The following is a 25617-nucleotide window of genomic DNA, read 5'->3' on the forward strand; positions in this document are numbered from 1 at the left end:
CTATGAGAATATGATTGATAAGGATAGATATGATTTCGAACCCAGCACCAACTATGTTATTTGTTATTATACATGCTATCAGCAATGTATGAAAATGTTCCTAGCACGAAACCTTGATCTCGTATAGAAGATTTATGCCAGATAAGGAGTATGGAGTAATATGCTTTCACCAGAGTACAGTTCACTATAGAGCAGAATTGTAAAAATCTGGCATTGCTACAGAGACGTCATTGCTTTAAAAGAAGCTCCTCAGTAAGATACACTTTCCTGACAAATTATACAATAAGCAGATTTTCAGACAGGATGAGACAGAAAAGCAGGGAAAGAAAGAGGGAAAATGGTAAAGAAGAAAAAGGGAAGACATCTTAGAAAGAGAAATGGATAAGAGTTGTCCGGAAAGTTTAATATTAGCCTTTACTGACCAAATAAAGTTTTTTTTTGTATGCCAGACATTGTTTGTTCATGTAGATTCTCCTGTTGCAACCTTTAGGAGAGATCTACCTAAAACAAATTCAGCCTCAGCTTTGCTTTTGTACTGATTAGAGTGATTACTGTTCACCAGCTTAGAAGACTGGAAGAGTTTTCAGGTTCTTATGGCACAAAGTGTTCAGAAGAGTCACCTGTTAATTACCAGAAAAACTCAAGGGTCAATACATTCCCAGCAAAATGCATTATATGTAGAGCGAAGAAGGAAACAGAACATTCACACTGATGTTTAATTGGAGCACCGAGGCAGGCTTCCCTGATGTTCATCGTGTTACCCTGCTGCAGTCATCACACTTGGGTTATCCTGCCGTCAGGCGGTCCTGCAGTCGGCCGGAATTCCAAAGTCTTGGGCCGGCGTCTGTTGCTGTCGCTTCTTCCCTGACGTCAGTGCGCCAGGGGTATATATAATGCATCCGACGCCATTTTCTTCAGTTTTTCTTGCCCCAGATATCAGGTGCCCCCAAAAAGGTGGTCAGTAATTAGTACCAATTTAAGAAATTTTAGCACAAACACAAAATCTCTCCAGCTATAAGCAAATACATCAGGAAGGTATTGTAGAGATTTAGCCAGTTAGATCAGAGGGGATGGAGGGAGGGTAACCTGGACTGCAGCAGGGTGTACACTCGAGCATCTACATTTATGGTAGGTACAAAACTGTACTATGTTCATCATGTTACCCTGCTGCAGTCATCACACTTGGGTAGAATCCCAAAGCCAAGGATGGGTGGAGGAGTCCTAGAGGGTTGGAGGAGGCTAGAAGGCCCTGCAGAACTGCAGTGGCGAAGCCAGCTCTAGTAAGTGGTAAGTGATAGTGTTTGGTAAAGGTGTGTACTGAACTCCAAGTTACAGCTTCCAAGATCTCCTTGGTTGGAACCCCTCTCCTTGGTTGGAACCCCCCTCAGGAAGGCTGTAGATGTAGCTGTCACCCTGGTAGAGTGGGGCCTAATGGTAGCAGGAACATGTTTTCCATGATGGGTATAGCAAAAATGAATGCAATGCCCTATCCATTTGGAAATGGTTTGTTTTGATATAGCCTTCCCTTTTGAAGCTGTAGCATAGGATACAAAGAGCTGGTCAGATTTTCTGAAAACCTTAGTTTTATCCAAGTAGTAACGAAGTATGGGAGATTGTTCGGCTGCGTTACTAAACTGCAATCTCTCTTTCGGTGCCAATCATTACCACTAAAGTATATAAAGGGCATTGCCATGGTTTGCGAGTTAGAGACTCAGCGCTTAAGACCCCTAGCAAAATTTCTCACCTTGTTAAAGCCTTTGGTAGTGATTCTCTGGGTGGTGTGTGAATGATTCGGATACGAAAGGCTAGGATCAGAAAGGTATACAGCAGCTCTGGAGATGAAAAATCAAAAGAACGATGAGGTGTTTATTCTTTTCTAGGCTTCGGGTACTTTTCCGAAACATTTCTGAAATATCAGGTTAGCTTCCTTGGGCGAAGCCATGGTGTATTTAATTTCATTGTGAAAAAAGACGAGAGTGTTTGGGAATCTCATTTGAAACTTGATCTTTCGTTTAATGAGGTCTGCACAGTAAAGGGATAGTTTCAGATGTCTTTCCTTGATTTCCATGGGGAGATCTTGAGAAATGGAGATGGAATGGGTGTTCCACATAGTGTTTTTGTTTTTTGTAAGAAGATGGAATGGTGTTGTACATCTTGGTGGTTTAGGAGCTTTACGTAGATTGATCGTGGGCGTGTGTTGGTTTGACTTTTATAGAGAGCTCCGTGTGCTCTTTCAATTGTACATTCAGATGAAGGCTCTCTTGTAAGCAATAGTGCACTGAAAATTTGCTTTATTGTAGGGATCAGTTGATTGTGTTCATATTTTTCCAGCACACCTCTGATGATGAGATTATTTCTTCTGCTCCTCACTTCTAGGTCAAGTAACTTTGATTGTATGTCTGACAAGGCCTTGTCTTTAGCTTTCACTTCTGATTTTAGTTGGTCTAAGTCTATTTCATAAGATTTGATTCTTCCTTCTACAGAATCTATTCTTTCAGTAATGTGTTTGAGTGCCACCAAATGTACTGAGCTGTTCCGAGAAACCTTGGACAGAGGATTTTAGAGGTAAAAGGGCGCATTTCAGATCCTCCATAGTAAAGGAATTTTCAGCTTTTTGTTTAGGGGAGTTTTATTTTGTTATTGTACTTTGGATATTTTTTGTCTTTTGGGTGTAACTTCTTTTTCTGGAGATGCTATTGCTGATAGCTTGGTTTTAGATGTTTGAGTTTCCATACCTTCAGCTTCTTTAGACATTTTTGCACCGCGGCTTTGGTTTCTTGTTTCCCTCGTGGTCGCTGTCTGCTGTAGAAGTGTTAAAGCCTTCAGGCCTCTATTTTACACATGGAAACTCATGCTGTACACTTTTTATCCAGTAAAACAGATAAAATCTGATGGTATTTCACAGATTTGTGGGATATTTATATAAATCCATGGTATTTGCAGGATTTTCCTCTTATGTTTGTAGCTGTTGAGTTGCTGGCAAATGTGGTTTTATCCTAATTTTGTTTAAGAGCTTTACGGAGAGGGTGCTACTCAGACGGCCACCATCTTGGAATCCAACCGTGAACCTTTTCTGTTGATTAATTGTTGGTGCTTGTTATGTATAGGTATAACAGGCATGTTCATGTGAGATTGCTTGATGCTATAACCCTTTCAAATGGGAACTAGAATAACTACATTCTCTGTCCTGCTCTACCCGAAAATGTGGTTGCATTGGTCTTTGTTATACTAGCCTGAAAAATGTCAAGCAGTAGTAGATGACTTTGGAGGTACTAACACCATGCTTAGTATTTTGCCTTTCAGCAAAGCTTAGTTTGAATTGCTTTAAATATTCAGACATATAAGACACAATCACTATTGTTGAATAACTAAGGTGCAGACTGCTTTATTACTGACACCACCTACAGATTGCCTTTTACAGTAAATGTAGTTATTCCATGTTTATCTTCTAATGTTCTTGAGCCAGTTTTTCTCTCTCTTTATAGAATGCGGAGGTGTCAGTGTTTGAAGTGAATATCCGTTTTGTTGGAGGTCTCCTGTCTGCCTATTACCTTTCTGGTGAAGAGGTATTTACTGCTGTATTTTAAAAACTCTGCACAAGAATGCTGTGCATGCTTGTAAAGAACAATATAATATGGTGTATTTGTGCAAACAGCATATTGCGTATCCCAGGTTTAAAAAGTCATAGGCTGTGGAAGAGCTTATTTTGGGAACTAGGTAACCTTTGGCCAGCTCTCCCCTTTTTGAGGCCTGCTTTAATGTGAATAAATGACTCCTCAAGGAGGCTAGGAGTAATTTAGAGCATAGCATGAGCAGTGCTCACTGACTGCAGGTGAACTCAATCAATTCTTTTCTTTGACTGTTGGTAATAACACACTGCTGTTGTGGGCTCAGCGTCATGATGTGTCAGTCCCAGCTTAACCGGATGACTAGTTTGCAATACTTGCCTTCTTTCCTTGTGGGTCACTTATGATAGGCTACCTGTTGCATCACCATTCCCCTTTTTTGTTAAGAATGTGTTGCAGCTTAGTGCATGTGGCATTTGAGAAGACTCTAGTGACAGAAGGTGGAACAACATTTCATGTAAGATGATGATTGGAATGAGAAACTTTCATATACCTGTATTAATAAAGTACATTTTACCCTTTTTTTTTTTTTGCTTCCAGTTCAGGATATTAAAATTATTTCAAGTTGTTAGGAAATTTAGATTGCATTTTTTTATTTAAATGTACTTTGTTCTACATAATGGTCTTATTGTAGCATTCTTGTATCTGATATGAAGTGGCCCATCATCAACAGTAGCTGTCATGCCTTTAGGTGTTGGACAAATCAGCATCTGAAATGTTCCCCGGCTACTGGCCCCTCCCTTTTACCCACATTGCTTCCCAGAAAATGCGTTCCTCTCCTATTCTCGTTCATCATGCATCTCAATAGCATTAGAGGAATGGCTCCGTTATAGCTATTTTCTTTTTTTCTTTTTTTTTTTTTTAATTTCACAAAGGTTTGCTTGAAAGAGGTAACGTTAAGGAATACTATTCTAGAAAATTCTAAAATAAGTACTACCCTGTCATTTTATTTCCCCAGTAACTTTAGTCTTTTTTAACTCCCAATATCATTAGTATAGACCTGTTGTTCTCATCATTCCTCTCTTTGCTGTTTGCCTTATGCAAGTTGTTTCAGCCCCCCCCCCTGCTTTTTTCCTTCCCATTGTGTCCATCTCATTCTTATGTTACCATCTAGTTTCTCCAGTTATCTCCCCATTTGGTTTTCTTTTAAACATCTTTCTGTTATTAAAATTGAGTTAAATTCTTAGCAACCCTTAACTTTCTGCCAATATTCTAGTTATTGAAATTTTTAGTTTGCGTGGAAAAAATTAATTTACTGTTTTCATCTTAATTACTTCTTTTACTTTAACTGTGATCTTAAATGTCAACTGATCGCAAAACCTTTTTTTCTCAATTCCTTCTTAATTTAGTAGGCTCTCTTTGGCATTTTTTTTTCACCTGACCTTTTTGTATGATACTTTTTGCTCTGCTGCTGTGTACTGTTGGCTTTTAAAGGTTTTTGCAATTGATTGTTACTGTTTAAATTCAGAATTATTTAGAGGTCTTTAACAAGATGGAAAGTAAAGTATTTTAAAATGTAAATATGGTTATTAAATTTCACAAAAAAATGTTTTGTGTGTCTTTTGCTTAGGTGAATGTTTTTCTACAGTTTGCAATATTTGTTAAGCCTTTTATTCTTACTGCTCTTAGAAAGGGGAAAACAATTTAGTTTGCAGTGGAGCAAGGCTCCTCCCCCAAATCGGAACTTTGATCTTGAGTACTACATTGGAGGGGGGGGTCTCTCTTGGCCTCAAGGGCTGAGCCTGTTGTTAGGAATAAATCACTTAGAAGTAAAAAGAAGAAACACAGGACTGACAAGGTGAGTGAATCCTCTTTAGGTCCTCAAGCTAAGAAACCTGGACTGGAGGAGACTATACTTATGATCATTTGCCCAATAATGTACCTGATTTACCTGTTACAGTTTTTACAGTTTTTACTGAATAATCTCCATGTAAGCTGGGTAGCACTGAAATTTGACTTTTTTCTATTCTGAAATGTATAAAATCATGGGCTCAAGACCATAGATAGAAAGTTCCCTTAGATGTTATTTTATTTGTCAATGTAAATTTGACTGTGAAATATATAGGGACATTTCTCAGTGTGTAGTAAAGAATGTTTGATGTATGTTCTCTGTATCTGCTTTTAGGTCAGATAAAGGCACCTTTTCAACACCTACTGTTTTTCCTTATCTTACTGGTTTTCCACTATGGCCACCATTCTGGCAGTGGTAGAAACAAATCATAATCAAACCACCAGGTTCCAATGTTGATATAGACAGGTGCTATTTAGTGTTTCTTGGCACTTACTGATGGAGTTAGTACTCCAAAAGACTGATGTTTTGTTTAGACACTGCTGTAGTAATACCAGTGGATACAGAAGCATAACTAGCTTTCTAGTCATTAATAATATGTCTTCTCCATCAGTTCCTCAACTAATGAGTCTCTGATCTGGGTTATGAATTTGGCTGCTTTTTCCAGACGTAGGCTCTGTAGCTCAGACTTCTTCCCCTTCCCATAATTTCCTCCAAACCCTACATTACTTCAGATCTTGTTTGCCATTCTCCGCATTCAGATGTGTTTATCATAGCTCAGGTGTTTGAAGATAAGTACAAAGCTTTGGCTCCGAGTGGGGTGGTTGTGGGATCTCCCTTGGCTTCTACCTTTGAGGTGGTGGAGAAGAGAGAGAGAGAGAAATCTTCTTCCGAGAGTAATCCTCTTCCCTCTCGGGTCCTCTTCCCACTCCACAACTGTCTACCCTTGGTCCTGAGCTTGCCCATTCCTTCCCATAGATACAGCCAGTCTGAACCAGCTTTGAGACTGTTCTTATCCAGGATCACCCCCAGACTCCCGAGTCTTTCTTGGATCAACCACTGTGGAAGCTAGTCGGAAGCACAAGTGCAAAAGGAGATAAATTGACCCCCCCACAGGAGTCATTAACAGAAAATACAGACTTCGAGGGAGGAAAGGGGGGGTCCCATAGATCACCCTTTAAGGATGTCTCATTCTTGGAGACTCTTGAGCTTTTGAGACAGAAAGGTGGTTGGCCTTTCAAAGCTCCTTCACAGGAGGAGACCGTGCTCCATGAGGCATTTGGTACTGGCTCGGCTTTTTCCTGGTGGTGCCCCTGATGGATGGAATGGTTGATTTCATCTCTCATAGGGTATTGAAGGACATGGCAAAACTTATCCCCAAGAAACCCATTAAATATATAGTAACATCAAAAAAGTGCCCATTGGAGCAGGGGTCCCCTGGTTGATGCTATGGTGACAGTGGTAGCCACTAAGAAGCCACTCACTGAAGAGTCCCAACTGTCCATCCTTACTAATGGGGAGTCCTGGACTTTGGGCAGATATTGGAAGTGAGTCTATGCTTCAGAGACTTTTGGTGTATGGTCATTGAACTATATGCCGCACCTTACAAGATTTTAGAGAGAGCTGACAGTGGACCTAAGCCATTTTAACCAGTTTGTCAAACACACACGTTTCAAATAGTCATGATTCTCTTCATTCTCCCATTGTTGCAGAAGGACGATTAGATGTATTCGATAAACACAGATCACAAGCTTACCACGTACAAGGTTAAGCAATCTAAGGTACCAAGCATTGCATATTCTCTCTCTCCTTTCTCCTCCGGCCAGGCTAATGTTACAGTTCCTCTGATCAATGGCAACATCAGTAGCTTTGTTGCCATTAGAAAGATTTTATGTGTTGCCAATCTGTTACTTGCCTTTTTGACCAGACTCTTTGCTAGTAGCTTCTTAGTCCTTTCCTTCATGATAAAAGGTTCCTTGTGTTTTCTTTTCTGTTTATCCTGTAGCGTAATCACCACCCCATCCCCTTCTCCTTCCCTACTTATAGTGATGCTCATATTGGGAAAGGTGGGCCCATCGTAATGAGTAACTTTCTTGGGGACACTTTTGTCTGGCTACTAGTCCCTTGTCTTTACTTTCTAAGTAACGTCCACTCCATCTCCTTTTCAGATAGCTAGTTCTTTAAATTCCTCTACTACTTCCAATTTTTGTAAGAATAACTTATTCCCTTAATTTTCAACAGACCGTATTGGCTGGGTAAAGGAATATGAATTGATAGCCTAGCACAGAGAGTTCTTGCTTGCTATATAGCATTTTCTCTCTTGCTTCATAGATGCTGAGAATAGTCTGTTGTAAAAAGTAAAAGTGACTTGCCCCATGGCAGTCTGTTGTTGTGTCTGTTATGAATAATTCGGTCTCTAGTGTGTACTGATTGTAAGTCGGCCAGAATAGGCCTTGGAGCTCTGCTGGGGTCAGATGTTTTACATTGTCATTTATATATCCTTGCTGTTGCCAGGTTAGATGTATGATGGCACATGCATGACCTCTTTTAGAATTTTTTTCTATCATTGACCACAACTGCTTCTCTCCTACGATATCTGGTACTCCTTTTAATCTTGCATTTCACTTTCCTGGCATGGTTTTCAAGATCATTGATTTGTCCTTATATCGTCCACTACAAAGTCCTGTAGGTGGCCCTGGACAACTTTGACTTGTGTAATCCATGATGCACATGCTCTTATTTTTCTTCCAACACTTTCAGCCTCTGCTGTCCCTGCCATGTGTTAGGCCCTGAGTTCAGCCACTACCATCAACATGCATTCAAAACAACCAAGTAGCTTCTCGTCTAGGGAAGCCTCTTTATAAACTTCTCTAGCAGTTTTATCTGCTCCATATTTGTTCTCTCACACATTTCAGCTACTTCTAGCTTCTTCTGATCATGGATCACTTTCTAAAATACTTTACTACCTGTCAGGTCAGAGCTAAGAAATTAAGCAGGTATACTCTTCTAGGCTAGCCATGCCCCTTCTGTTATTGCAATACTTTAATGTTTTGTAGCTTTGAGCATACCTGCACTTAGTACCACTGGTTGGTAGCCTTCACTCTTTTCCTATCCTCATCCCCACCCATCCATCCCACCACCTTAAGTTGTAGAACAGTCATTTGATCATTGTTCTAGTGTTGCTCACTAACGGGAAGCATCCTGACTAGGATACAGTATGTCTGGCCAGTAGATGAAAGTTTTGGTGCTTTCTTTTCACTCGTATCTAATCTACACATAAGAGTATGTGCTGTTATATATGGCATGTAAGAACACAAAAGTTCTGAGAACTTTCTTGCCGCCAGCACATGGGTAAAGATAGTCTTTTTGATCTATCAGCAATATGGTGTGTGCCAGATGTTCTTCATCTCACATTGCTGCAGTCCTAACACTTGGGTAGTCCGCTGTCCCAGTCGGCCCGAATACCAAAGTATAAGGCTGACGTCGGTCAAGGCGCATTTGACTGACATCAGAACGTCAGGGTACAAATGCGCATGACCGACGTCATATCCTCAGTCTTTTTTGCCGCATGGTCCGATGCAGAAGCAGTATTGCGAGTGCAGGTTGGCGTTCTGAAATTTTCTGAAGTCGGAGTTTCAGACCGAATCAAAGTTGGCTAAGTACCCCGTTGGGGAATATTTTGTTTTTTTCTTGCCTCAGTATTTAACCAGATGTCAGAAAAAGTGAATAACTGTATTTCTTGTGGGAAACAGATACCTCATAGAGATTACCATACATTGTGTATACCTTGCTTAGGGCCTGAGCACGACGTTGTTGGCTGTCGCTCTTGTGCTAGATTTAACAAACGCACTATTAAGAGAAGATTAGATTGTGCCAGGTTAGTTTTTGGGAAGCGTTGTAATTACAACATGCCGTCGGATGCTCCGGCGCCGCTTCTAAAAAACGCAAGGACAAAGCAGCGAAGCCTAGGGTGGAAGAACCGTCTGTCCCGGACGTCGGTTCTTTAGAGGGCTCGGTGGAGCCGGTGGCTCTACCAGAAGTTCCTTTGGATTCTCAGGGTGAGACTTTACTGTTACAAGATGTGTCCTCTCAGGAGGTAGGCCAGGCTGAAGGGGCTTCTCAGGTAGCTGTTCTCCCTCCCTTCCTAAGGTGGTTAGGCCCTCCCTTCTGTTTCCAAGGCTCCTTCTAGAGGTAGGCCAGGGTTAACTTCAGTGGGGTCTCCCCTAGTTCTTCAGGGTCTCTGCCTAAGAAACATATGCTTAAAATGGCAGAAGATTTGATTACTATGATTAGAGGTTCTTTACCCCCCCCTGATAAGAGGCCTAGGGTGGAACCTGAGCTTGAAAGTTTTGAGCAGTGTTCGGAGGCTTCTGAGTCTTCGGCTGAAGACTTGCAGGAGTATCCTCCTTATTCTGATTCTGATGTAGATGACTCTACACCTTCGGCTTCTCCTCCTGAGGATTTTTCTTTTTCAGAGACCCTTCATTCCATGAGGGAGCATTTTAAATGGGAAGGTCAAGATTTCTCTGATTCTAGGAAAAGGCTTAGGGAATTTTTGTTTCTACCCCAGCATAGGCCTTTGACTATACCTCCTGTTCTGGATGTGGTAGAGGATGTTTTTGCAGAGGCTTCCCTGAACCCTGATTCTTTGCCTCCTGCCCCAGTTAAACCGGACAGGTATTATAGGGTGCCTGAAGCTCATAAGTATCTTTTTAAGAGTCCCAGGGCAGACCCAGAAACTGTTTCTCAGGGCCCTAAAGGTGTTAAGGCTTCTGTTGTTAAAAATCCTGTTCCTTCTGATAAAGAGGCAAGGGCTTTGGATAGATGGGGGAAAAAGGTGTATACTTCTTCCACTTTAGCCATGAGGGCTTTGAATTGCCAGTTTCACATGTTGAAATACCAAAATTATCTCCTTTCACAATTGAAGTCTAAGGTAGATGCTCTGGCGGAAGGTATTGAGTGTAAAGAGTTGCAGGATTTAGTTCATGTTTCTGAACAAGTGGGTAAGCATTCCTTGCAATGTGGTTTTGATGCTGTACAGGCCTCTTCGAGGGTGGCAGCCACTGGTTCTCTTCTTCGCAGGCACGCCTGGCTCAAGGATCAGAATTTAGCTGAACATGTAAAGACAAGGATTTTAGATGCTCCTTTACAATCTGATGTGTTATTTGGCGCCTGTGGACGCAGTTTTAAAGAAAATGGAGGACAAGGCTAAGTCTATGCAGACTGTTAAAGATTTTTTGCAGGTTCAGCCTCCAAAGTTTAGTAGAAATTGGCCTACTAAGGGGTGGACTTATCCTTCTTATGATTCTCAGTCTAGGGGTAGATCTAGACGTGGTAGGGGCAGAGCTCAAGGTTCTTTTAGGCCTAGAGCAAGCAGTTCGCCTGCCCAGTCTTCTGGTGAGGGCAGGGGTCAGTCCTTTCTTAAGCAGACCCAATGACTTGCCTTTTCAGCTGCCAGAGCCTTCTCGTCTGGCAGCACCTTTGGGAGGAAGGCTGGCACTTTTCAAAGAAAACTGGAGTGTTATTACCCAAGACAGATGGGTATTGGATATCGTTCACCACGGTTACAGGTTTTATTTCCATACCTTGCCTCCTTTCAAAGGCATGCCAGACATTCCTCCTCTACAAAGAAAAGAGGCTCACAAGCAAATTTCTCTGTTGCTCCAGATAGGGGCCATTCAGCCGGTTCCTGTGCCAGAAAGGGGCCTAGGATTTTATTCTCGCCTGTTCCTAGTACCAAAAAAGGGGAACACGTGGAGACCAATTTTGGATTTGTCTATCCTCAACACTTATTTGGACATTCCCAAGTTCAAAATGTTGACGTTACAACAGCTTTTACCTCTGCTGGGCAAAGATCACTGGATGGTAACTTTAGATCTCAAGGAGGCTTACCTTCATGTGCCTATCAGACTCAGTTGCAGGAAGTATCTGCGTTTTCTAGCTGGAAATTCCCATTATCAGTTCTCTGCATTGCCCTTTGGCTTATCTACTGCCCAGAGTATTCACAAAAGTTCTGGCTCCAGTTGTAGCTTTTCAGGCTGAAAGGAATACAAATCTATCCTTACTTGGACGACTGTCTGATTCTGGCTCAAGAAAAGGACGAGCTTCTTCAGCATCTGGATTATGTGATAGCAGTGCTAAGATGCCTGGGGTATTCTGTGAGCGAAATAAAGTCCAGTCTAGTACCCTCTCAAGACATGTGCTTTCTGGGTGTGAGACTGAATACAGCAGCCCAGATGGCCTTTTAACCCCGGACAAACAAAAGAGTCTATCCCTTTACTTCCATCAACTATCTCATCAGTCCGTGCTGACTGCAAGGACAGTCCTTCAAGCATTAGGGTTCATGGCATCTTGTATTCTGGTGCTTCCCAATGCCAAACTGCATATGAGGAAGCTACAATGGTATCTCAAAAATGTATGGACACAGCACTGCCAGGATCTGGACACTGTCATTCAAATAATACCTTGCATTCAAAAGGAATTTTTGTGGTGGGCTCAGGAATGTCACCTAAACAAGGGACTCTCTGTGACCCGGCCAGAGGTGAGTCAGATTCTAATGACAGATGCCTCAGACATAGCTTGGGGAGCTCATCTGAATGGAAAGTGGATACAAGACAAGTGGCCTGCCAGACTACAGCATCTACATATCAACATGAAGGAGATGTTAGCAGTCCAGTTTGCATTGAAGGCTTTCAAGGAGTTACTTCTTCCAGGGCAGGTGTTGATTCTAACAGACAACACAACTGTCATGTGGTACATCAACAAGCAAGAGAGAAAACATTCTTATCCTCTATGCAGGCAAGCAATGATTTTGTGGGAGACTGCTCGGCTTGCAGCTTACTCTTCAAGCAAGGTTTCTGCCAGGAGCACAGAACTCCTTAGCAGATGTGTTAAGCAGGCAAATCATGGATCACCACGAGTGGAAACTGGATCTTCATGTATTTCAAAAATTGACAGTGTCATGGGGAACTCCAGACATAGATCTGTTCGCTTCTCCACTAAACCACCAGCTGCCAAAGTTTTGCACGAAAAGTTATCATCACACAGCTTGGAAAGTGGATGCTCTTTCGTTCAGTTGGGAAAATCTTCATGTGTATGCCTTTCCACCTCTGCCTCTCCTCCCAAAGGTACTCCTAAAGGTCAGACAAGCCAAGCCAAAGATGATTTTGATAGCTCCAGATTGGCCTCGGCAACACTGGTACCCATTACTGAGGAATCTGGTAAGAAAGCCTCCATGGCCTTTACCTTTGATTCCACACCTTTTGTCTCAGAGGGACGGTCATCTACTCAATGTCAAGCTTCACTCTCTTCATCTAACAGCCTGGCATATTCTCTTTTGAACCACAGCAGGTCTCAACTTCCTCAACAAGTTTTGAATGTGATTACGGAAGCCAGAAGACCTAGTACACGTAAGGTGTATGCAGAAAAATGGAAGAGATTTTTATTTTGGAGTGCAGCAAAGGATTTGGATGTTTCTGAGCCTAATTTGAGTGTGGCTCTTCAATATCTTACTGAGCTATTGGACAAAGGTTTGTCTTTCTCTTCCATTAAGATTCATGCTGCAGCAATTTCAGCTCACTATGATTGTGACCCACCATTGTTTTCTCATCCTTTGTTCAAGCAATTTCTTAGAGGGGCAAAGAATATAAGACCCCACGAAGAGCTCCTACTCCTGCTTGGGACCTCAATTTTGTGTTGGAGAAACTTACTCTACAACCTTTTGAGCCTCATGCTACTGCTGAGTTGAAATACTTGTCATGGAAGACTGCTTTTTGTTGGCCATTACTTCTGCAAGAAGGGTTTCTGAATTGCAGGCCCTTATGGCGGTGGAGCCTTTTTGATTTTTCATAAGGATAGGGTATCATTACGCACTAATCCTTCATTTATGCCTAAGGTGGTTTCTAGTGTGGCTTTAAACCAAACTATTCATTTGCCTACTTTTATGCAGATCCCCAAAATAGGGGAAAAGATTTTGCACACTTTAGATGTACACAGGCAGTTGCGTTATTATTTAAGCAGGACTAGGATTTTAGGCAGTCTCAGCAGTTGTTTGTTTCTTTTGCTTTGAGTTCTCAGGGCAAGCCTGTGTCAAAACAAACTATTTCTAAGTGGATTGGGTTTTGCATTGCATTCTGTTACTCCCATCATGGCAAAGAGATTCCAGCTGGGATTAGGCCTCATTCCACTAGGGCTACTGCCACTTCAACAGCATTTCTAAGCGGGGTGGCAACTAAGGATATTTTGGAGGCAGCTACTTGGAGTTCAGTGCATACTTTCTCCAAGCATTACCACCTTCCTCTCTATTCTAAGTCCAGGGCTGGTTTTGCCACTGCTGTGTTGCAGGGCATTTTGGCAGCTCCTGCTTCATTATAGCTTAGCCATCCTCCCTTACCTCTGCTTTGGGATTCTACCCAAGTGTTAGGACTGCAGCAATGTGAGATGAAGAACATAGTACAGTTTTGTACCTACCATAAATGTAGATGTTCAAGATCCACATTGCTGCAGTCCAATTTCCTCCCACCTTGCCTTCTGTGTTTAGGGGTGGTTGTGTGGGTGAGGTTCTATTTTTTGTACATTTGTATATATTGTACATATTTTAGGCACAGGAGTGTTTTGGTGTTTTTTGGTTTTGGCCTTATCTTTTTAGGGTCTTCTGACATCTGGGGCAAGAAAAGACTGAGGATATGACGTCGGTCATGCGCATTTGTACCCTGACGTTCTGATGTCAGTCAAATGCGCCTTGACCAACGTCAGCCTTATACTTTGGTATTCGGGCCGACTGGGACAGCGGACTACCCAAGTGTTAGGACTGCAGCAATGTGGATCTTCGAACATCTACATTTATGGTAGGTACAAAACTGTACTTTTCCAATCACTGTGGACAGTTAAGTATCCCTCATGGTTATCCTTCCTATTTCCCTGACTTTTTGATTAATTGTCATTTTTTTTCATGTCAGGTAAGAGAGGTAAATGTGGCTGTGATAAGCAGATTCCTTGCAAAGGTAACAATCCTGTGTGCTTTTTTGTCTTTGTCCTGCTAATAACTTGTGCTTGTATGTTTTTTGTCTTGTCTTTAAGACCATTGGAAGTTGCTTAGCATCTCTGAACATTTATTTCAAGAATCAGAAACATAAAGAGCTTGAGCAAATAAGGATGGCCTCCAAGTTCTCAGAGGCTGGAAAAGAAAGTTGAGAAACTTAAACCTTCAGATGTTTCTGTTTTCTGGTTAGAGCTGGACATCTTTTTCAAGGTACATAATGCACCTGCAGACAGTTTGGCTTCTTTCTCTGCTCCCACTGTCATGAAACCTCCCAAAGGCTGATAAGGTGCCGTTTGCAGGCATGTCACATCCAGCTAATCAGATGCTTATGCTTACAAGACTGCAAAAGGCAAATGGTAGCTGGTTATATCTGATGTACTAGTTGACAGTGTGTAGATGCATCAAGAGGAGGTTGTGGATGTCCTTCAAGGATGCATCTGCAGTCATAACATATGGGTTGTCCTGCCTCAGGCAGCCCTTCGGTCGGCCGGATTCCAAAGTCTGGGTCTGGCCTCGGCTGATGTCGCACTTTCCCCGACGTCAGAGCTTCTGGGGTATAAAGGCATCAGCCGACGCCATTTTCCTCAGTCTTTCTTGCCGCACGGTGCCCGAAGCAGAAGCTGTTCGCAAGTGCCGGTCGGTCAGATCCAGAGATTTCAGCTACCGAAGACTTCGAAAAAAGCTAAGTACCCCATTGGGGACTCTTTCTTGCCTCAGCTGATGTCAGACAAAGTAAATAATTGTTTAACTTGTGGGAAACAAATACCTCATAAGGATTTCCATTCTTACTGCCTTCCTTGCTTAGGACCACGACGTATCAGCTTGTTTAGCCTGTGCCTCCTTCAACTGACGGACTCTTAGACGTCGGTCGGAGTTTGCAGAAGAATTTTTTGGAACCGCTTTTGCATATAAAATGCCGTCGGAGACTCCGACTACGCATATGGCCAAAAAACACAGTGAAAGGACAGACACTCGCGGCCCGCGGTTTCGGCTGAAACCACGGTTAGGCCTACCGTGAGTGTCTCTGTTTTGGCTGAAACCGAGTCCTCGGTTCTTACCACGACCGAAACCTTACCTTCGACAACCGAGACCAGAGAGGCCCCGGCTGAGTCGGCTTCAGAAATCCCTACCGAAGCTAGCGCTCAAGACTTGTCCGACACCATTCCATTGGAGATTTCTACACCTGCACGTGGGGCAGCTAGGCCCCCAGCTTCTATGTCTATTAAGGCATTCTCCAGGGCTAAAGCTGCCAAACTTTCAAAAGCTTTACCTGCCTACTTCACAGAGGCCTTCCTCAAGTTCTCAGATTCTCAGTCTTGCTGAGGACCTTATATCCTTAATTAGGGGTTCCCAACCTCACCCAGACAGGGCTTCCCAACCTCCTCCTGACAAAAGGCCTAGGACTGAACCCTCTGAACCTCTCTCCTCTGATTACTCCTCGGATGGATCTGATTTGTCAGACCATCAGGAAGGGGCCTATTCGCCTTATGAGGACTCTGATGCAGATGACTCTATTCCTTCGGCCTCCCCTCCTGAAGAATTTTCCTTTGGGGAGACTTTGCACTCAATGAGGGAACACTTTCAATGGCAGGGTCAGGATTTCTCTGATTCTAGAAAAAGGTTAAGGACATTTTTACATTTGCCCCAGCATAGGCCCTTAGCCATACCACCAGTGCTAACTGTAATTGATGATGTGTATAATGATGTCAGTTCTGCACCTGATTCTCTTCCCCCGGCCCCTGCCAAACCTGATAGATATTACAGGGTCCCGGATTCTCACTTTCACCTGTATAAAGCCCATGCTGCAGACCCAGAAACTATTTCTCAGGGCCCAAAAGGTGTTGCAGCTGCCACTGCCAAAAATCCCCTACTCTCTGAAAGAGAGTCTAGAGCATTAGAGAGATGGGGTAAAAAGGTTTATACATCTGCTACTCTTTCTGTCAGGGCATTAAACTGTCAATTCCATATGATATACAGTACCAAGAATATTTGTTAGATCAGCTGAATAAAAAGCTTTCTTCTCCTGAACCTTTAGACCGTAAATCCCTTCAGGATGTTGGTACATAACCGACGCCATTTCCTTTAGTCTTTTGCCGCATGCCGCATGGTCAATGCAGAAGCAGTTTTGCGAGTGCGGGTTGTTAGATTTTTCATTTTCGGAACGGAGGACCTAATACAGAGTTGGTTAAGTAAACCCCCAACCGTTGGTTTTTCTTTTTTCTTTATTTAAACGGATGTCAGAAAAAGTCAAAAAATGTATTTTGTGTTAGATACCGCGATAAGATAATTCTATACATAAGGATTTACATTGTGGGTGTATATTGTTTGTTGCCTGAGACCGCCTTGTGCTTTTGTTAACAAGCTTGTGCTGGATTTAACAAGCTTGATTGTGAGGCTTGATTGTTGGAACGTTAGTGTTATAATAACGTGCGTCGGATGCTCTCAGCAGGTCAGTAATCATTTCTTAAAATGTGGCTATGATGCACTGGAGGCTTCATTTAGATCAGCTATGACTGGAGCAGTAATTCGTAGGCATGCCTGGCTAAAAGAGCAATCCTTGCCAGACCATGTCAAGGCTAAACTCCTAGATGCTCCAATGGAGAAACAAAGTTTATTTGGCTCCCCAGCACAGGAGATTCTAAAGAAAGTGGAAGAAAAGGCAAAATCTGTGCAGACAGTAAAGGAATTTCTGCAGGTCCAACCTCCGAGGTTCAGCAGAAACTGGCCTTCAAAGAATTGGTCCTTTCCAGACACCTCCAAAGCACAGAGGGGCAGGAATAGATGCCCTAGAGGCAGAGGTCAATCAAAGGGTGCCTACAGGGGCCGTCAGTGGCAGCCTGCCAACCAGAGGAGTAGTGCCACAGCTGCAACTACAACCACTACCACAGGACAGACGCAATGACTTGACTCTGATTCCGCCTACCAGGGAACAACTGGAAGCTCCCTTGGGCGGAAAGCTGTATTTATTCTCAAAAAACTGGCATTGCATTACAAAGGACACATGGACATTGCAAACAATAGACAAAGAATACAGGTTTCACTTCCACACTTCACCAAAAAGGAGCGGAATGCCAAACCTTCCACCAAACCAGAAGCCAGAGGCTTTAAGACAAATCAACAATTTACTTCAGATGAAAGCGATAGAAAGGGTACCATCTATGGAACAAGGCCAAGAATTTTACTCCAGACTATTCCTTGTACCAAGAAAAGAAAACCAATGGAGGCCTATTCTCGACTTGTCCGCACTGAACACATATCTCATTGTGCCAAAATTCAAAATGCTGACCCTACAGCAACTTCTTCCCATGTTGGGCAAGGAGTCTTGGCTGGTGACTCTAGATCTCAAAGAGGCATACCTGCACGTCCCTATCAGACCAGATTGCAGAAGACACCTCAGATTTCTTGCAGGATCAGAGCATTATCAATTCTCAGCATTACCCTTTGGCTTATCTACTGTGCCCAGAGTATTCACGAAATGCCTGGCATCAGTAATTGCACATTGCAGACTTCAGGGAATTCAAATCTACCCATACCTGGACGACTGCCTAATACAAGTCGACAAGACAAAATTGATGAAGGATTTGGCCTATGTCATACATCTGTTACAGGCCTTGGGATACACAGTCAACATCCAAAAGTCAAGACTAGTGCCATCCCAAAGGATAACCTTTTTGGGTGCAGATCTGGACACAATAACTCAGATGGCTTTTCTCACAGAAGAAAAACAAAAACAACTTCCAGATTACTTCATGACTTTGACAAGACAAGCTCAGCTTACGGCAAGGAAAGTCCTGCAGGCCCTGGGTTACATGGCATCCTGCATAATCTTGATCCCGCATGCCAGGCTGCATATGAGGAAATTACAATGGTACCTAAGGAATGTATGGTCTCAACACAGGCACAGTCTAGAAACCATGATACCAATCATTCCATGCCTTCAAAAGGAATTCCTGTGGTGGGCTCAGGCCTGCCAGTCCAACAGAGGGTTGCCTTTCAACAAACCAAAACCAAGGCAGACCATCACCACGGACGCCTCAGACCTAGGATGGGGAGCACACATGGAAGACAAATGTATCCAAGGCCTATGGTCTCAAGGCCAGCTAAACTTGCACATAAACCAAAAGGAGATGCTGGCAGTGAAGCATGCAATCGAGGCATTCAAACCCTTCCTCCAGCAAGGACATCTGCTGATAAGGACAGACAACACCACGGTCATGTGGTACATAAACAAATAGGGAGGCACGCATTCCTACCCTCTATGCCGGATGGCAATGGATCTGTGGAACCTAGGCCTGAATCTCAATATCCAGCTGCAGGCCACATTCGTACCAGGAAAAGAAAATTCACTAGCAGACAGCTTAAGCAGAACTACCACAGATGCTCACGAATGGATGCTGCATCCAGACATCTTCAGACATCTTCAAATTCATAACAAAGAAATGGGGAATGCCAGAGATAGATCTGTTCGCCTCCCCACGCAACCACCAACTGAAGAAATTCTGCTCAAGGACATACCACCCACAAGCCTGGAGGGTGGACTCTCTCTCTTTCAGCTGGAATGCCCTAACAGTGTATGCATTCCCACCTCTCCCATTGATGTACAAGGTTCTACTGAAGATCAGGGAGGAACAGCCAAAGGCGATACTAATAGCTCCGGACTGGCCAAGACAGCACTGGTATCCGCTACTGAGAAGCATGTCTCAGGTGAACTCATGGCCTCTACCCCTATGGCCTCTTCTTCTAACGCAGAACAATTTCAAGACCCTGCATCCAAACTTGAAAACACTGCAACTAACTGCTTGGAAAATTCCTTAAAACCAAACCAAAATTGTCTTATCTCAGAGGGTCAAGGACATTATCCTGGAGGCTCGCAGACCCTCCACAAGGAAGACATACTCAGTTAAATGGAAGAGATTCCTCATTTGGAGCACATCAAAGGGCACAGATGTCACAGTGGCAAACCTAGCACACATCCTAGAATACTTGGCAGAATTGTTCCACAATGGCCTGTCCTACTCTTCCATTAAGATTCATGCTTCAGCAATTTCAGCAGAATACAATACGGATCCTCCTATCTTCTCTCACCCTCTTCTCAGACAATTTTTGAGAGGGATCAAAAATGTTAAACCTCCAAGGAGACCCCCTCTGCCTGCATGGGATCTCAATTTTGTGCTGGAAAAATTAACGCTACCTCCTTTTGAACCAGCAGCATCAGCAGACTTACAGTTTTTATCTTGAAAAACTGCTTTCCTTCTGGCAATCACTTCAGCAAGAAGAGTATCCGAGTTACAGGCATTAATGGCAGTGCAGCCTTTCCTTATTTTTCACCAGGATAGAGTGTCTCTTGAGAACCAATCCTACTTTCATGCCAAAGGTGGTATCCAGGGTATCCTTGAACCAAGCTATTCATTTGCCTACGTTCTTCCCTAACCCACAGAACAAAGGAGAAAAACTTTTGCACACCTTGGATGTACACAGACATCTACGCTACTATCTGGACAGAACTAAAACCAGCAGAAAAACTGACCAACTTTTTGTAGCATATGCAACTGGGGTGCAAGGAAAAGCAATTTCCAAACAGACAATTTCAAAATGGATAGGAAATTGCATTTGCTTTTGCTACTCTTTTCATGGAAAGACAGCTCCTGAAAATATCAGGCCTCATTCCACAAGGGCCACAGCCACCACTACAGCTTTCCTACGAGGAGTGGCTACCAAGGACATTTTAGAAGCTGCTACTTGGAGCTCCGTGCATACATTTGCCAAGCATTACAATCTACCTTTATACTCCAGATCCCGAGCAGGCTTTGCAACTGCAGTTTTACAGGGGATCTTAACTACACCATCCTTATCTTAGTACCTCCTCCCCCAGTTTGACTATGGTATTCTACCCATACGTTATGACTGCAGATGCATCCTTGAAGGACATAGTACAGTTTTGTACCTACCATAAATGCAGATGTCCGATAGGTATGCATCTGCAGTCAGGATTACCCACCCTCCTTCCCCTCTGTGGTATTCCTAGGGTGCTTACCCCTCTTTCAGCTAGCTGGGAGAATCTATTATGGTGTATTTGTTTGTTTGTATATATGTATATATTTTGCTACTGTTTGGAACATTCAACATTTATCCAAATTTAGCCTTCCTAGAGGGCACCTGGCATCTGGGGCAAGAAACACTGAGGAAAATGGCATCGGCTGATGCCTTTATACCCCAGAAGCTCTGACGTCGGGGAAAGTGCAACATCAGCCGAGGCCAGACCCAGACTTTGGAATCCGGCCGACCGAAGGGCTGCCTGAGGTAGGACAACCCATATGTTATGACTGCAGATATGTTATGACTGCAGATGCATACCTATCAGACATCTACATTTATGGTAGGTACAAAACTGTACTTTTCTCTTATTAAGGAATGTCAGGAGTTTGCTCCTTCTCATGTTTCTTCCAAAAAAAGAGGAAGACTTAACAAAAGATACTTGGGTGCAGAGGATCATTTCCAGAGGTTATATTATTCCAGTTTTCTGTTCACTGCCATTACAAAACAGAATTCTCAAAGTTCCACCCAATGAGATGGAGCGGCTTCAGAAATACAAAAACTGTTAGGAAAGAGTCATCCAAGAGATCCCATTGACCAGAAAGAATCCAGAATGGACTTGTAGATCAGTATGTGTGCATATACCCTTAAGAAGCTATCCAAGGACTTGCACAGGTGTATAAATATTAAGCACGTGCAAGCTAGTGTGCCATTTTGTATTTAGCTGTTGAGGTGTAAGCATATATGCATGGTAAGGTCTGTTTAAGTAGTTTGTTCGTATTTAATGATGCTGTTATCTATTCTGATGTGTGTGTATGTATGTATGTATGTATTAAACCATCTGAATAAAGCCCCAAGCCTTCTTATTATATGTGTTGAGACAAACTAGCAACAGTACTCACGATTCTTCTTAGTGCCAAAGAAAACATGGGACTGGAGACTAATTTTGGGTCTCCACATTCTGAACAAATCAGTTCAGCAGTCCAAGTTCTGGATAGTCACAGTTCTGTCCATTTTGCCTTTCCTACACAAGGACAAGTGGATGTACTCTGCAGATCTCAATCACAAAAATGACCAGAGAGTCCAGGAGATTCCTACACTTCCTGCTGAGAGCCAGTTGCAATCGGTTCAGAGCACTGCCCTTTGGTCTCACCACAGCCTCCCAGGTTGTTTACCAAATGCATGGCTGTGGGAGCAGCCCACTTCAGACTGCAGGGATTCAGAGCATTTCCATTTTCTAGATGACTGAATCCTTAATGCCTCGACCAAGCATCTACTATTAACAGCTTGAGGCTATGTACTCCAGACTTGTTCCAATCTGAGCATCACAATCATTCACAAGAAATCTCATCTTCGACCTTCTTGGTCTTTAGAATTCACAAGAGCCAATTTCACCACAAAATCAATGATAGCTTTTCTGCCCATGCTGAGGGTTCAAACCATACATTTTCAAGTTGGCAGAATAATTCAGAGTTCATACCAGCCTGCCAATTACAAACTCTAGGGTCCATGTCTGCAGCAATAGTTCTACTCCCATTAGCGGGGTACCACATGAGAATTCTAGACATTAGCAACCCAGTGGTCCATCCTGCATCGACCTTTATCCACCAAGATCAGCATGACTCCAGTCTGCACACACTACCTTCGGTGGTGGATTCAGTCATATCAAATATTACAAGGTCATCCGTTCTTCCTCCTTCAACCAAGGGCCATAGTGAACACAGACGCTTCCCAGATTGGGTGGCGGGGGCATTTCTTGCATAGGGCTGTTTAAGGCAGTTGGTCCCCTGAAGAGGCCAATTTGCATATCAGTATGCTGGAAGTGAGAGCTGTACTCTTAGCATTGCAGGAGTTACAAGACTCTCTCCCTTCCGGAACTATTGCAGTTAAAACAAACAGTATGTCAGTTGTATGGTACATCTACAAATAGGAAGGGACCAGGTCTTACCCCTTGTGTCGAGAAGCCCTGAGGGCACGGCAATAGGTGATATCTTCAAATCGATTTCTGATAGCAGTGCATATACTGGGGAAATCCAACATGATAGCAGACAAGTTGAGCTGGTCTATTTTATTACCTCACAAGTGGTCTCACAAAACAAAAGTGGTGGAGATGATTTTCAGCCAGTGGGGCCAGCCATGCTACGACCTTTTTGCATCTCCCTGAACAGCAAGTGCAGCAGGTTCTTTGCCCTAATCCCTCCACCGGACTTGGCATTTACCGAGAGAGACACTCCTTCACGATTGGCCCCCAGGTCTCCTCTATGCTTATCCTCCAACTCACTTAATCACCAAAGTTCTACAGAAAGTGTCTTGTTTGAAGATCACATTAATTCTCATTGCCCCTTACTGGCATCGACAGATCTGGTTTCCCTTCCTTTGGCCTCATCTAGTCTGCTAGGCTTGGATTCTGAATCCAGTTCCAGGTCTCCTGTCTCATCTGACTGACATGACTCACCTGGACATTGTGGGCCTCAAGTTAACCACATGGTTTCTCCAATTCCATTGATAGCCAGACAACCAATGCTCTCTTCCCCAGTAAGATACATTATTTTATCTTCCCACAAGGTGTCTACCAGGAAAATTTACAAGAGCCAATAGAAAAGATTTGCCCTTTGGGCACAACAACATGGCATGGACCATTTTTCAGCACCAGTTCATAATATCCTGGAATTACTGACTTTCATTTTCAATCATGGAGCTAGTCCTACCATTAATGTTCAGTTAGCTGCTGTCTCCAATTTCCATGTCGGAGTGGATAATTCTGCTCTAGCTTTTTCACGTCCTGGTAAAGCTTATGTAAAAGGAGCCTTTTTTACTGAAGCCCCCCCCCTTTCAAGGACCTTTACTCTACCCTGGGACCTTACCATAATGTTACAGGTCCTAACTCGGGCACCTTTTGAACCTGCAGAGAGATGTGAGCTATGATGTCCGACTTGGAAAACAATTTTTCTCATAGCTGTAACATGAGCTAATTTTTCTCATAGCTGTAACATGAGCTAAAAGAGTATCAGAGCTGCAAGCCTCATCTTCTAGGCCTCCTTATTTAGTATTTCATATGGACAGACTGTATTTAAGAACCAGCCCTTCCTTCCTTCCTAAGGTGGTCTCAGGATCTAACATTAATCAAGCCATTAATTTCTCTGTAGTCTTCCCAAATTACTCAAAGACGAATACATGTTACACTTTTTGGACATATATAGGCAATTATGTTTCTATTTGCACAGTTCTGGTAAATTTAGGAAATCTGCCCAGCTATTTGTATCATTTTCAGACACCAGATTGGGTCAGTCAGTCTCAAAAGTAACTTTGTCAAGATGAGTGACTGTATCTTCTGTGTCTATAGCAAGCTAGGTTTGGTTCTTCCATAACCATTGAAATTCCACTCACCTATGTCTGGCGACTTCATCAGCCTTCCTGTCTAGAACTTCCATAGGCGATATTTGTGCAACTGTGACTTGGGCTAATCCAAATACTTTTATTATTCATTATAAATTGGATCTGGTCTCTAGGGGAAGAGCAGCCTTCAGCTCTACAGTTCTCAGGAATATCCTTCCTTAGAGTCAGTCCAGGATTCGGGTAGCTGGAGGCTCTGTCCCACAGGTTGAGGAGTGAATGAAAATTGACAACATCCGATAAAGAAGTTATGTACTCATTGTTGCGTTCCATCTGTGTTGTCCATTTTCATTTTTCCTCAACTCTACTTCCTCCAGCCACCTACCATTCTTCTATGTTGACTTCTGGTAAACCAGGAGAGTGCTTTAGGAAGACAAGATCTGGAGAGGCAGAGGAACTATTGCATTATGGGTAAAGGAGGAGCTCTAGAATCTGTGGTTTCCACAAGCTGTAGAACAGTGACCCAGTCAGATCCAAGGATTGGATCTGAACCCATAGGTTGAGGAAGAATGAAAATGGACAACACAAATGGAATGTTATGGTGGTACATTACGTTTTTTTTTCCAACTTTTGACATAGTTGTGCATACTGTTTGGCAAGCTGATCTTTTGGTTTGCTTGAAGTATTGTGATATGTCAGGAGTTTGTCTTTGTGACTCGTAACATCATATTACATTACGATGTTCTCCGTGTTTCACTGTTGCAGTCATTACATTTAGGTAATCTGCTGGCAGGTTGCCCTCAGTGGGCCTGAATGACAAAGTCTTGAGTCCTGCGTCGGTTACTGTCTCCTCTTCCATGACATCAGGGGTATAAAACATGCAGCTGACGCCATTTTATTCAGTCTTTCTTGCTGCACGGTGCCTGAAGCAGAAGCAAGTGTCGGTCGGCCAACTCCGGAAATTTTCACATTTGTGTTTCAGAACCGAAGTCTTCAATTAAAGCTAAGTGCCCCATTGGGGAAACTTTTTCTTGCTCCTTACCGATGTCAGTAAGTAATTGCATTACTTGTGGGAAGCAAATACCTCATAAGGATTTTCATTTGTACTGTATTGCTTGCCTAGGCCCAGATCATAACGCGCCTTGCTGTTGGTTTTGTGCTAGATTTAACCAATGCACTGTTAAGCGTCTGTATATTTTTGGTTTAAAATATTTTGGATCCAGATTTAATTACCCTGAAATGTCATCTGTTGGCAATCCGACTACCGGAGTTCACAAAAAACACAAAGAAAAAGATAGAGACGGACTGTTGAGGTCCAAAACTGACGACGAAGCTTCTCCTAAGCCAGTCACAGGTTCGCCGGTACTCAGTGAGGCGCTTTCGCAGCCCCTGATACCCGCTACTTTTGAGTCGCAGGCCTCTACCGAGACCCATGTGGAGTCCAGTATGCCACGAGATTCTCGGAATATTGAACCCGCGGATGTCTCTCCCTTGGATGGGGGCCAGCTTCAAAAACAAATCAAAAACATGTAAGTCTAAAAAAACGACTCATGAGCCACGTGCTCAGGCCCCTATGCCTAAAAAAACCGATGATCAAAATGGCTGAGGACTTAATTACCTTGTTCAGGGGTCCCCAACCCCCCCCCTGCTAAGAGACCTAGGCAAAACCTGATCTTCAGATCAGGTTTCCATTTCTTCTGATCAGGAATTTTCTATTCCATCCTATGAGGATTCAAATGCAGAAGAATCCATCCCATCTGCATCTCTTCCTGAGGATTATTCTTTTGTAGAAACCT

General features: G+C 43.0%; 1 protein-coding gene across 1 annotated transcript in view; it reads left to right on the forward strand.

The window, feature by feature from the left end:
• The window catches only part of MAN1A1 (mannosidase alpha class 1A member 1), an 884250-nt gene that overhangs the window by 245230 nt on the left and 613403 nt on the right, over positions 1-25617 (forward strand). The window contains exon 4 of the mRNA XM_044074409.1: positions 3486-3566. Within this exon, the coding sequence (XP_043930344.1) occupies positions 3486-3566 (81 nt within the window). The remainder of the gene's footprint in view (positions 1-3485; positions 3567-25617) is intronic.

Source organism: Protopterus annectens, chromosome 1.part1 (assembly GCF_019279795.1).
Source record: "Protopterus annectens isolate FY-2018-M chromosome 1.part1, PAN1.0, whole genome shotgun sequence".
In the NCBI taxonomy this organism is placed as follows: domain Eukaryota; kingdom Metazoa; phylum Chordata; order Ceratodontiformes; family Protopteridae; genus Protopterus; species Protopterus annectens.